This window comes from Oryzias melastigma, linkage group LG17 (genome assembly GCF_002922805.2).
Source record: "Oryzias melastigma strain HK-1 linkage group LG17, ASM292280v2, whole genome shotgun sequence".
NCBI classification, from domain to species: Eukaryota; Metazoa; Chordata; class Actinopteri; order Beloniformes; family Adrianichthyidae; genus Oryzias; species Oryzias melastigma.
Window position 1 is genome coordinate 30617643 of NC_050528.1, and position 12825 is coordinate 30630467.

At 40.9% G+C, this 12825-nt stretch overlaps 1 protein-coding gene across 2 annotated transcripts; it reads right to left on the reverse strand.

Moving 5' to 3' along the window:
• Positions 1-2712: 2712 nt before the first annotated feature.
• On the reverse strand, positions 2713-12678 carry pnp5b (purine nucleoside phosphorylase 5b). Of its 2 annotated transcripts, none has more exons than XM_024280457.2 (6): positions 12549-12678; positions 10433-10602; positions 10245-10348; positions 7259-7434; positions 4676-4866; positions 2713-3544 (listed from the first exon to the last, which is right to left on the reverse strand). In XM_024280457.2, the coding sequence occupies exons 1-6, from the start codon at positions 12575-12577 to the stop codon at positions 3324-3326; spliced, it is 891 nt and encodes a 296-aa protein (XP_024136225.1). In that variant the 5' UTR covers positions 12578-12678; the 3' UTR covers positions 2713-3323. The 2 variants fall into 2 exon arrangements, with proteins under 2 accessions (XP_024136225.1, XP_024136231.1); XM_024280463.2 differs by lacking the exon at positions 12549-12678 and adding an exon at positions 12331-12457.
• Positions 12679-12825: the final 147 nt, after the last annotated feature.

Consider the following 12825-nt stretch of genomic DNA (forward strand, 5'->3'; position numbering starts at 1 on the left):
TCCGCACGCCGGTGGACTTAGTATTTGGGCCACCCCCTGAGCCGGAGCTTGCGGGTGGGCCTGAGGTGGACTATTTTCGGCGGCTTAAGGAGCGCCTAAGCGAAGTCCACTGGCTAACGAGGGAGTCCCAACAAGGTGCAAGCGCTCGACAAAAGCGGGGCTATGACACACGAGCTCTGGGACATCCATTTGAACCAATGGACAAAGTGTGGGTGTATTGTCCCCAGCGCAGGCGAGGACTGTCCCCAAAGCTCATGCACCACTGGCAGGGCCCAGGAGAGATTGTCGCTCGCATCACGGAGGTGGTGTATCGGGTCCGCATGCCAGGCCATGGCCGGTTGGTGGTGCTACACAGAGACAGACTGGCACCCTATCAGCCGTTAGCGGGGGGTGAGGATCAATCCTCACCCTCAGTTCCCTCGCCGGACAGAGGCAGTGACATGCAAAGACTGGGGTCAGGTGGTGTGGGAGACCCACCAGGGAGACCCATAAGGATTCGGCGCCGGCCAGGACACTTGGCGGATTTTGTGTTGGAGGACTGAGGGTTGTGGCGACACTAAACCCTCTGGGGAGGGGGCTGTGTGGCAGCCTGTCTGTTAATTTAGAAATAGTTCCTTGCTAGTGGGTGGAGTTAGTGTCTGTTCTTGTTGCTGTGTTGCATTATGGGACTTGAGTGTTTTACCGGCACCATGAGTGAGAGTGGTGTGTGTATGAGTGACCTCCTCACAGTGTCGGCTGTTCTGTGGTTCTGTCCTGATAAATAAATGGTGGTCAAAGTGTTGACACTAACTGAATTACATGGCCTGCGTGTACGCTTCTTCCTCCAATCACTTGGGGTCGTGCGGTGTATGGGACACAAGTGATCTCTGGATTTAACCTGCCAGCCATCTGCTTGGTTCTGCTCCCACCCAAATCGCTACAATATTCAAAGAAACAAAAATGTGTGAGCAACAGGAGAACGCCACTTTTGCAAGCTAGCCATGCTAACACCATTCAAAACTTCTAACTCCAACATCTCTTTCCAAGTAGCTTCCCCATGATGCTCGATAAGTTGTTAGATGGTAGGAGTTTAAATTTATATGTAATGGTAAAGGAGATTTTTTTAAGTCAAGATAGTGGCCTTTTCCCAAGGTCAAAGGTCAACAAGACTTTGATTGTGGTTGCAGACTTGGCCTGTGGTGTGTGTGTAAAATCTGGTCAAATTAAGGGTCTGTTCCATGAAAAAAAATCATCTTTTTGAGCTTTTAAAGTGTATTATAATGTTCATTCTTCACTATAAACAACCCAAAGCAGTATTTTGTTCTGTTCACACATTTCTGAGTAATCCTTTAAAAACCTGCACTCTGAGCAACAGATTGTCCAACCCTCAAAAACGAGCAAGTTCTCACGGGGTGTCGTAGATAAGTGAGAACAGGTCCTTCCAGGAGGAGCCTTCGCTGCTCGCACCAGCCCGGGGCGAAGACAAACGAAGCTAGTGGATCAAGCTAGCGGTGATCAGCTAGCTTCGGGAGTTCCCCGGCTTGTGTACAGTCATGCAGAAACCTCTGTGGTGTCTGTGTTGCGATGCAGAGCAGCGATGGTTAAGAACTGCTCATTTGATTTAGTGTTTAAACTTCGTGCGGTGGCATATGCCAAAGAACATTCTGGTGGAATCTGCACGAATGCTTGGCTGAATTCTGAACGTGAGCAGAAAAGACCACTGGACAAAGGCAGCAAATGATTTCCTGGTGGAAAAAGCGAGACTAGAAGAAGATTAGACCTAGAAGAATTGGTTTGAACATGGACTGTTGAGCAAAGACGGAAAGGTGCGCACGTCTCCAGGAAAATGAATCACATGAAAGAGGATTTTTGATACGGCGAGTGATGATTCTTCAAAGAGAAAAGAAACATTCACAGAGAATGCTAATGAGAACAATGTTCATTTATTGATCATTTCAATAAATCCTGAAATGTTCATCTGGTGTTTTGTGTATTTTGTGACCCAATTTCAGAGAAAAATGAACCTTTTATCCGTCATCATTCTGTTTGTGATGGAATAATCCGGGCTACTTAAGGCAGGTGTACAATATGCACATCCGTCTCTCCAAAAATTTGGATGTTTGTGTTCATGGGTGAAATGCAGAAACGCTGTTTAGGCCGGCTCTAGAATGATGTCATGAAATGGGCGGCACCCACAAGGAGCGATGGGCGGAGCCTCAGAGATCAAGTCATCTTACTTCCTGGTATGAAGAGTTCACAAAAATAACTCATATTTCTTGTTCTTTCATGTGTCAAAGCTAATGTATGATCACATATATATTGATATAGTTTACTCTAAAAGACAGGTATAGGCCTTTAAAAATTGTGTGGGAAGAATGTGAAAATTCACCAAATTTCACATTTTGCCACAAAATGGCCACCAAGTAGAAATTTTATTTTGAGCTCCATAAGTGATTTTACCCCATTCATTTGTTTGACAGTTTCTCCTGCTGTGACTTCATTATTTTGTAACTTTTTAATTGTTAAAGCGATCAATGTAATTCCAGCAGATTCTGAACCTGCTGGAATCACATTGATCGTGTTGAAAAGTTACAGTACGTTAAACATTTTGTGTTTAAGCATCACCAGCAGGTGTTAACGAGCTAAACAAAAACTGGAAATAGAGTGAGATTTGTAGAAAACATTTCAAATATCACGATGGAGTTCATAAGGAAAAACACACACAGAGCCTTGTTTCCAGGTTTAGAGTTTAATGTAAAGTTCTATCCACTGGTTGTACAGTTTATACATACAAAAGCACAGACTGTCCAACATCCAGCCTGTGGATTAACAGTGGTAAAGAATTTCATTTAAATACTTTGGAGACATTCCCTTAACATATACATCTTCCCTTTTTCATTTTAATTCTTAAAAAAAAACAACATATCTTAAATAACTTTTAGTATAAATATTTCAACATATTTTACAGGTGAATTGTAAATACATCAGCCTCCATTGAAGACATGCACACCTTAAACCCTCGTTTTGCACAGACATCCGGGAATGTGAAAGTCTAGAACCTTAAATACTTTTCAACATTTAGATTAAATTAAAAACTCAAGTCAGGTTTTATGTGCTGGCGATGAAGAGCAGCAGGGAAACATTTGACTTTATACATTTAAAGGCTAAAAAGTGTAAACAATAAAATTAACGGAGTGTATCAGATAGACCAGTGTTAGGGATTGATTGTAAGACTAATAGAATAATAAGACACAATATATCATTCAAATTCTTTGCTAAAAACCTGTAGAAGTGTTTGTTAGAAACGTGCTGCTGCTGGGTGGAGCAGGGCGTCCGATCTGCGCTCAGAAAGAGTTGTTGTTGTCGTTGTCGAGCCGAGCCACGATGGTGGACACCATCTTCTCCAGCTGCTGGGCCCTCAGGCGGCCCGTCTCCAGCACCTCCTCGTGGTTGGCTTTCTCCTGGCTGTCATAGTCCATCACCGCCCGGTTGCTGATCAGAGACAGGGCGAAGCATCTCATTCCAGCGTGGCGGGCCACAATCACCTCGTGGACTGTGCTCATTCCTGACAGAGAAACAGACGCCTTTCAGGATACGGAACAATAACAGCTTTATGAAACTATCCACATAATTAAGTTCCGACACTCCTGTGAGACGGAGACTCTGCGGTTCTCATTTTCACTGCAATGTAAAGCTTTATTAGGATCCTGCAGAGTCAGTAACCTCACAGCATCATGCAGTATCCCTGTGGCTCTTCATAGCAGAGAGCCAACCACACAGAGGCTGATTCACCACTACAGTCTCCATGATGTAGTGCTCCCACAAACGATTATTTTAATAGTCGACTAATCATCGATAATTTTTTCCGATTAGTCGACTAATCAGATGTAAAGCACACATATTAACCATCATTAGTTTTAAACTAACTAAAAACTAGATATATAGCATTACCTGCGGTAATGCTAGTGTGAATGCTGTAAGCTGAATTTGGCTGTTGAAGAAGCTAGTGCTTATAGCTGAAGATGCTAAATTGTTAGCTGAAATCACTGAAACTGATAGCTGAAATCGCTGAAGCTAATAGTTAAAAAAACTAAAGGTAATAGCCAGCTAAAATATTAGTTAAATCGCAAATTAGCTTAAATAACGGAAAAAAGGCTAAGTTAGCCAAAAAAGCTAGCATGGAGCTTAAATATTAGCTAAACTCCAAATTAGCCTAAAAAACAAAAAAAGCCTAAGTTAGCCAAAATAGCTAGCATGCAGCTGAAACATTAGCTAAACTTCAAATTAGCCTAAAAACTGAAAAAAATCCAAAATTTGCCCAAATAGCTACCATGCAGCTGAAATGTCAGCTAAGCTCAAAATTAGCCCAAAAAAACCCAGAAAAAATCCTAAATTAGCCAAAATAGCTAGCATGTAGCTAAAATATTAGCTAAACTCCAAATTAGCCTGAAAATCGCAAATAAATGCCAAAATAGTCCAAAAAGCTAGGATAATGCCAGTATAACTTTCAATTTTACTATACTCTGACTCCATATAATATAAAGTAACGACTAATTAACTATTAAATTAGTAGTCGACTATTTTAATGTCGATTGGTCGTTGATTAGTCGACTAATCGTGGCAGCCCTACCGTGATGTCAGCTCAAGAAAACCGTACTCAGCATTTCCAGACAGCACAGCAACCTCTTAAACGTACCGACTGCATCTGCGCCTAGACTGTGCAGCATCCGACACTCTGCGATCGTTTCGAAGGAGGGCCCCCCGAGGACGCAGTACACCCCCTCCTGCAGGAAGTCCGAGTAGCCCAGCTCTGCCGCCACATCGTGCGCCAGCTGCCGCAGCTCGCGGTCGTAGGCGTCAGACATGCAAGGGAAGCGAACGCCAAACCTGTTGAGAGGGTAAGCAGAAGTCTGAATGGTTAACTGCAAAAAAAATCTACAAAAATCAGCAAGGACTTTTGTCTAGCTTCTATTAGCTAGTATGTTTTTACACTTGATATAATGCTACGGTCTCCAATGAAAAGTCTTTGTAAACAGAAACGTATACACATTTCGGTGTTTGATTAAACACACATTGAAAGTTAAAATAGGTCGAACTTTGACCAATCAGGAACTCTGCTGTGGTAGTGACGTATGGATGGTATCCCTTTTATTTCATGCAAGTACCAACCACTAGATAATTGATCATGAAGGATAAACTATTAAGAGCTGTAAAAGAAAAAGACTGGGTGCAAAATTCTTCAGATTTGCATCGTTCCAACATTTTGCACCAAGCCTCTTTCAATGGTGCTGTTTACATGTGCTAGTATCAGGTAGCGACAGTCCAGTCTAGCACGTTGTAGAACGCACCACTCATGCCCAGTGTGCATGTAGCTTAAGACAAATCTAACTTATAAGTATCTTTAGAGTAAAATGCAACAATTTGATTTAAGACAAAATCTTTTAAATATATTAGATATTCAAAACATCATATTTCAAGCAATTTTTCTATTTAATAAAGTTGTATTATTATTTCACATAATATTTTTAGGCAGAAGTTATATCTGTGATTTTGAAACATTTTATTGAACTTTTAACAGTAAAAATGCATTTAACCTTAGACAGGACAGACATTTGAAAGTAAACACACACTTACATACATGTGGAGAAAAGAGTTTAAATATACCTACTTTAACCCTATATGGCCCACTACATCAAAGAATTGACAGAAAATTTAATTTTGGATTAAATTTTTATTTCAACCCTTTGATCAAATTCACAAAAAATTAAAACATTTTTTAATGAAATATAGATAGTGTCATTTATGATATGTTCAGTGATTTTGTAATTTTTTGTTTTTACAACAATGTTAATTTAAGATACGAAAATATTAACCTGAGAGTTCAGGAATAAAAACAGCTTATTTACCTACTGTATCAAAATTGATCCATAATTTTTAAGATTATGTAAATATATTATCAAAAAATAATGATCTGCAAAATTTGCCTTCGTTTTAATACAGAAAGTATTCATGTAAAAATGAACAACAATGGATGAGTTATTCTCACCATAAAGTTTAGAAAATTAGCTAAACTTTTTCCCGCCAAAAGGGTTTTTGAGATTTCATGGAAGCAGCCATTTTGAATGAGCAGGAAAAGCCCTTCTACTGCCCCTAGTGGAAAGACGATGAACTGCAGGGCAGGAAACATGAACCAAGTTATATATAACGTGTTTTAAGGAAAGTTTAGATTATGCTAATGAGATAGGGTCTTAGAAATGTGAGTATCAAATTTGATATGTATGGTTATAAAGGGTTAATGATATAAAACTCTGTCCTCTAAGGAAAACATACTAGAACAAATATTTCCAGTTAGCAGATGAATATACTTAAATATGAGAGTTTGTAATTAAGTTATTTGTCTTTGGACAAATTCTATTAGTTCCATTGGTAGATTTTTTTCACTTAAGGAAAATAAATCTTGAATTTTATGTTTTTAACTTTTTCCAGTGTTGCTGTGTGATTTAGTGCTATCAAAGCAGTTTGATGATGAACAAGAGCAGTTCTGCTGTGCAACAAACTGAAACAGCTGTGGAGCTCACTCCAATAAACAAGGGTTTGTTAAAGTCTTTACAGCAAAATAACTATTGTTTATAGTAAAGCTAAAGAGGAACAGAAACGCGCATAGTTCTCAGAGGAAAGAACATTTGGAGCTGCTGTTTTTCATCAACAGGGACAATAAAGCTTTAACAAAACTGTTTTTTTAGAGGCGATTCTCTCTTATTTGGGTTTAACAGTTTTTCCATCATTGATTTATTAAGAAGCACGTCTGAGCTGAATCTAAACAGGATTAGTGCACTGCAATGAAAAGAACTTAAATTTAAAAGTTTCTTTAAATAAGCAAAAAAAAAAAAAAAAAATTCTAGTGACTGAGACATGTTTTCTCAATCTAAGATTATTTTGCTATTGAAAAACTTTAAGATTATTCTTCCTCCACATTTTTTCTTGAGACAAGAGTCTTTACTTTCTGAGGATTCCGTTTTTGTGCTGGACAGTCCTGGCTCCATTTTCTTGTTGCTGTATATAATGTACGCTTTGTGCTTCCTTTCAAGCACGCTTCAGCGTCACCATGGAGCTGCGGCGGGACTCATCCTCTCAGGGCGTGTTAATGACTGTTAAAGTAGGTGTTCTGACTGAAGAGGACCGGCTCTTAATAGCAGGTTATGGTCCGGCTCGAATGTCCTCATCTAGTCAGTTTTAGGCAGCGTGCTCTGGATGCTGCTCTGAAGACCCCCCCACTCACCGGTCATCATTAGGCCCAGCCAGCGGGCTGATCCCAGCAAATCCCGGCATGTTGATGTGGTCCTTGATGATCATCACATCGCCCACCTTGTAGTCCTGGTTGAGCCCCCCCGCTGCGTTGGTCATGATCATGGTCTCCACCCCCATCAACTTGAAGACGCGCATGGGTAACGTGATCTGAAAGAAAAAATGAAACGTTTGAAACCAGAAAACCCTCCAAATCCTGTCCTTTCTGGAATGTTTTCCTGAACCATAACAGTTTGGCGTGTTTTCTGTTTTTTCCTGATAAATCGTCTGTTTTTGCAGATAAACAGAGAGCTCTCTGCAGGTGTGCGTTTCAGTTCAGTTCTCAGCTGAAGTTTCCAACCTTTTGTTGGGGTCTCAGCCTCATCACAGCAGCAAGAATGTTTTCATGCAAACGTCTGTGAGGTGCCTTCAGAGGAACACACCTGTCAGGACAGGACATCTGAACCAGTTCTGGAGACAGAACTTCACACTCTAAGACCCACGCTGATGAGAATGGTGTTTTAACATGTTCTTGTAGCATTTCTCTGATGGAAATCATCCATTCTGATGCATCTGCTTGTAGAAGACTAGATCCATGTGAGGATTGAGCGCTTTAGTTTGGTTTTCTGTTGGGTTCTTAGTTTTGATCTTGTTCTGTTTGCTGTTTTCTCTGTCAATCACACCAGGTTTAGGTTGTCAATCATTCACAGCTGTTTTCACTTCCACCAATTACCCTCAGTGTATTTAAGTCTCTACTTTGCAGGTTATCTGCTTTGTCGCTTGTTTTTTTCCTTCATGGGTTGTGTCATGTCTAAGTTTATTTATTTAAAGTTTAATTTCCTGTCACCAAACCCAGTTTCTTACAGTTCCTGACAGATGCTACAATTGAAGTTCAATACTGAGTTGCACAGACAGAAAACAGGCTTCATGTGACCACTTCTCTGGCAGGAACTGAAACTTTTGACAAGCATCTACTTTGTCTAGACAATCTGTCAACATTAAGCAATACTGCTGCAAATACTCTCCATAGACAGGTGTGCTAATTCACACTCAACTTTGAAAAGATAAAAAAAAAAAAGTGGCTGCATTTCTCTAAACGAATCACAAAACTCATGGTTCAGATCGTCTTTAGGAATAGGTGAAAAAGAAAACCAGAAAAAACAAGGAGATAAAAGCCTAAAGAGAAAACGTGTATATAAAGTACTTCAAAGCATAAATATACTTGCACATCTTTGAACTTTGAACATAAAAATGTAAAAACACGTAGTTTTTGATTACATTTACATGTCTGGAGAACAGATCTACAAAAACTGAGAGAAAATCGTGTTTAATATGCAAATTGTCCCTTGTCACCACTCCTCCCAATGTCCAAAATAAATATTAAATGAAAATGTTAAAATTCAACTTTTATTAGTATTAATTGTGGTATCGAAACTAACTGTGGGAACTTTAAAATATTTCAAATAGGGCTGTCAGATTTGTCGCGTTAAAAACGCATTAATCTGACGTGTGCTTGACGCTGACAATTTTTTTGACGCATTAATCGCGGACTTTCTCATACGTGCCTTTCCATACCGCGCTCGCGGGCGTCCCGCCCTTTAACTCACCGGCTGCTCTCACTTGATCACGGGCGGGTCTCCAACCACCGAGCTGCTAGCTAAAACCGGCCGGCACTAGGACCTGGAGAGCTCCTGCACTCTAACCCGGCTCCGGTTCGCGTCCAGTACCACGTCTGGTGGTACCGGCTCGTGTCCGGCGCCGCGTCCCGAGAGCTGTGGACCCCCGACGTTCTGAACAGCAAGCTCACCGGGGGACGTATTAAATGTTCTGGAGGTTTCAGCGTGATCCAGCCCCAGCATAGCGGTCTGTCTGCCGGCATATTCATGGCGTGAGCTCCGCTGGACACGTCGCTGCATCGAGCTGCAGCCAGAGAACGCGGCGGCAGTAACAGACTGTCAAACTATCTACAGTGTATCCCGCTTTTCTCAGTCTTTAATGTTTTAAAAAACAAAAGTTCATTGGAAATGATAAATCTCTATTTCATTTATTACTGTAGTTCAGCAGAGGAGGAAAAGATTTGGTCCTGACAACAAATGAACATGAAAGTGTTATGGAAATGTTATTTTTGATGTTTTTTATTTTATTTTACTGAACGTTGATTGAAGTTTTGAATTTAAAATGCCCTTCACTTGCACTTGGGCTTTTGTTAGGCATTTTATGTTACAGTCTTTTATTGTTAAGAAAGTTTATCTCAATACAATGTTACAAAATAAAGTATTTCTGATGAAAACTATTAATTTTGTCATTTTTGTTTTCATAATTAATGTAGAACTGCTAAATTCCACGAACCACACATTTTTTTCCTTAAAAAAAGGCCACATGTAAATTTGCGATTGATCGCGAGTTAACTCTGGACAAAATGTGATTAATCGCGATTAAAAATTTTAATCGCCTGACAGCTCTAATTTCAGATAATAATCCCCTGACGGCATGTCTCTGTTGCAGGAGCAGAGGCTGCAGGACAGCTGCTGCTCCTCACCGGGAGATCTGAACCCAGACATGGAGACGTGTACCGATGCTTTTATTCAGCCCTGGAACATGAATAAACTCGATTTCTCAGTCTCTGCATCCTCTATGACGAGCTTGAGAAAAGTCTTTGATGGAAGCTCCTCTCACGTCTGCAGGTGGATGCATCAGGATGGAGCACAAAAGAGAGCTTGAGGCTTGCTCAGAGTATTTTCTGTGTCACAAATCTGCTCTTTTTTAAATGGAATTATTGTCTGCTCCTAAATCACAACAATCTAAATAAAGAAATACTCAAAAATGCAATTTTGAGCTTAATTTTTTTTAATACATGTCCTCCATCATTTTCAACATTTCCCAAAAGATTTCACATCTTTATCACCTTTTGAAGCTATTTTTTTTTTCTTAACAAATGTGACATAATTTAGAGTCAAATCTTCTGGGTTTCATCGGCTCACCTTCTGGATGGGGTATCCTTCGTACAGATGGAACCTGCCCTGCATGCAGACACACGGCTTCCCCTTCAACGTGCCGAACACCAGCTGACCCGCATGACCGTGCACTGCAACGCACACACACACTCTGGTGTTACACACTCAAACCTGCAGCGCGTGCGGCTCTGCATTCGGGGCCGGACCCGCTGTACCTGTACTGCTGGGGAAGTTGGGAATGTCACTGTATTTGAAGACCTGAGGGTCCTTCAGCATTTCCGCCAGCCCCCCCAGACCCGAGCCGCACACTATCCCCACCTTCGGGCGCACCTGCGTGTGGGCGCGCAGCCAGTCCGCCGTGGCGCTGCACTCCTCATAGCTGCCACTGACGGGAGACAAACAACAGTCAGAGTTAGTACATTTTGTTCTGCAGGACAAACATGTAACGTCACGCTGCTTCAGCAGGAAAACAAGCAGGAATAACAGGAGATCTGTGGAGACCTTAACCATGTCTGTGGTCATCAGAGACAACTTCCTCTAATGCAATTTAATATTTACACAAACACATTAGTGCAAAAACACACAGACACGAATTGATCCTGTATGTCTGGACTAAACCGCTGAAGAGTTTTTTTGTGCAAACAGTAACTCGGTGTGAAGAAACTAGTCTGACCTGCACATCCTCCTGTCACATTTCATTAGAGTCAAGTCATCCTCAGAGCTGAATCAAACATTTACTGATCACGATGACTGTCAAAAACAGAATGAATCAGGACGAGGTGGAACTCAGAGAGATTCAATGAACCTCCATTAAACAAGGATTTATTTGTGAACACAAACTCACATAACTATTGTACCATAGTTACTGATTTCAACCAAATAAAGATCAAACTTTTATTAATAAAATGGTAGTTTCAAATATAAAAAGGGAAAAATACATTTTTTTTGGTCTGGAAACAATATGTGAAACGTTTTAAAAATAATTAATGCATTTTTCTATGTGGAGAATTCTATTAAGCAGGTATACTTGTCTGAACCAGGGGTCTACAACCTGAGGCTCCAAATAAGGAAACTGGATTATATTTCTCATTTCTGAAAAAAATCAAAGAATTGTGGTCCATTGTATGATTTTAAATGTGGTAATTAGCTCTGATTTAATTCTAGTTAATAAAATAGACAGATTTCTGGCTGAGATGCACCACAAACAGTAAAATAAACAGCTTTTTTACAATCACTGCACACATCACATTACTGCCAAATTTGCTGTATTGAGATGATCCTATTGACTGTATATAGAGAACTGGACTGATCTACCCGTCCCTCCTGGTTCCAAGAAACCAAAATCTTAACTTATATGGTGAAATAGACGGTTAGTACTGAGTCATTATATTTGCTAGTACAAACATTCTTCATCTAATATGTTTTTTTAAACTTGCTCTTTTTTTCACAACTGTTAAATAATTTGGAGGTCAATGATAAATAAATCTCCATAAATGTTGAATATCGCAGACTCCTGGTTCAAAACTAGTAAAACCAATGAAATGATGAACTATTGGAAGAATATGATCATTTTTAAAGATGCAGTTAGAAACAGAAAAAACGTAACCTTATGTCTGGTTTATATGTTTACACAGATTTTCTTATTTTCTAGTAAACAGAATGACTGACTGGTGGAATGCTGGGAAAATGCCAAAGGCGGACATTTCCGGTTTGAGACTGAATTCATAAACAAATGACAGCATTCCTGTTTCAAAAGGAGCACAGAGGAAACTGGGTGGGGAGTTGTTGCTCGTCAGGCTGTTCTCTCTACCCCCAGCAGAACATTAGGAGGAGAACCCCCTCCCGCACAGGAACAATGCGGTGATGGAGAGAAGACACGGAGGTTCCCGGACTCCCCACGTGAACCACATGCCATCAAACCAGACCCGCTCCGGAGGAGGTGAAGCCCACCGCGGTGGGTTTTCCCGGCTGAGCTCGTCCTCCTGAGCCCGTGAGGGGCTGCGGCGCCCCGGCTTTCCGTTACATCAAACCCGGACTCGTTCACACGCACCGCTAAAATCTAGGAAAACACAGACTCACTCTCGCTATCTCCTTTTAATAGTTTAAAACCCACCAGAGGAAAGTTCCCGCTTCTGAGAGGAGGATCAATGAAACATACAGAAGAAACCTGCTTCCGATAAAAAAAACGTGGCATCCAAAAACCGGCGCGCGCGGTTAAGAATCAGTTCGGAATCTCTCCAGATAAAGTGAACTAAACCACACAGAACGGCTGAAATGTGAAGACGTTATCGCGAGATTATAACTGGATAATAAATGTGTAATAAAACTCACCAGGAAGCGAAGTCGGACATGGAGAGCATGGTGAAATGTGAATAAGTTTGCGGCAGGTACTGCTATAACTGATGGGCAACACCGGTCTGCCTTTACGTCTCTCCATCGTCTCCCTGACGTCATAGCCAGCGGAAGCTGCGATTGGCCAAAGCCCTGGCGTTGTTCGCTGAAGTTGCGTTCACGGACAGACTAAAATAACCGAGAAGAGAATGTCGTCTCGACTTATTGAAATCATAGACTGTAAAAATTAATGGACAAAGCAAGCACCGAGGTCCCC

Coding starts and splice junctions, on each gene's coding strand:
- pnp5b (XM_024280457.2), bottom strand. CDS start 12,577: ATGCTCTCCATGTCCGACTTCGCTTCCTG. Junction 10,603..12,548: donor ATGTCCGACTTCGCTTCCTG/GTGAGTTTTATT, acceptor GTCTCCCGTCAG/TGGCAGCTATGAGGAGTGCA. Junction 3,545..4,675: donor TCTAGGCGCAGATGCAGTCG/GTACGTTTAAGA, acceptor TTTCTCTGTCAG/GAATGAGCACAGTCCACGAG.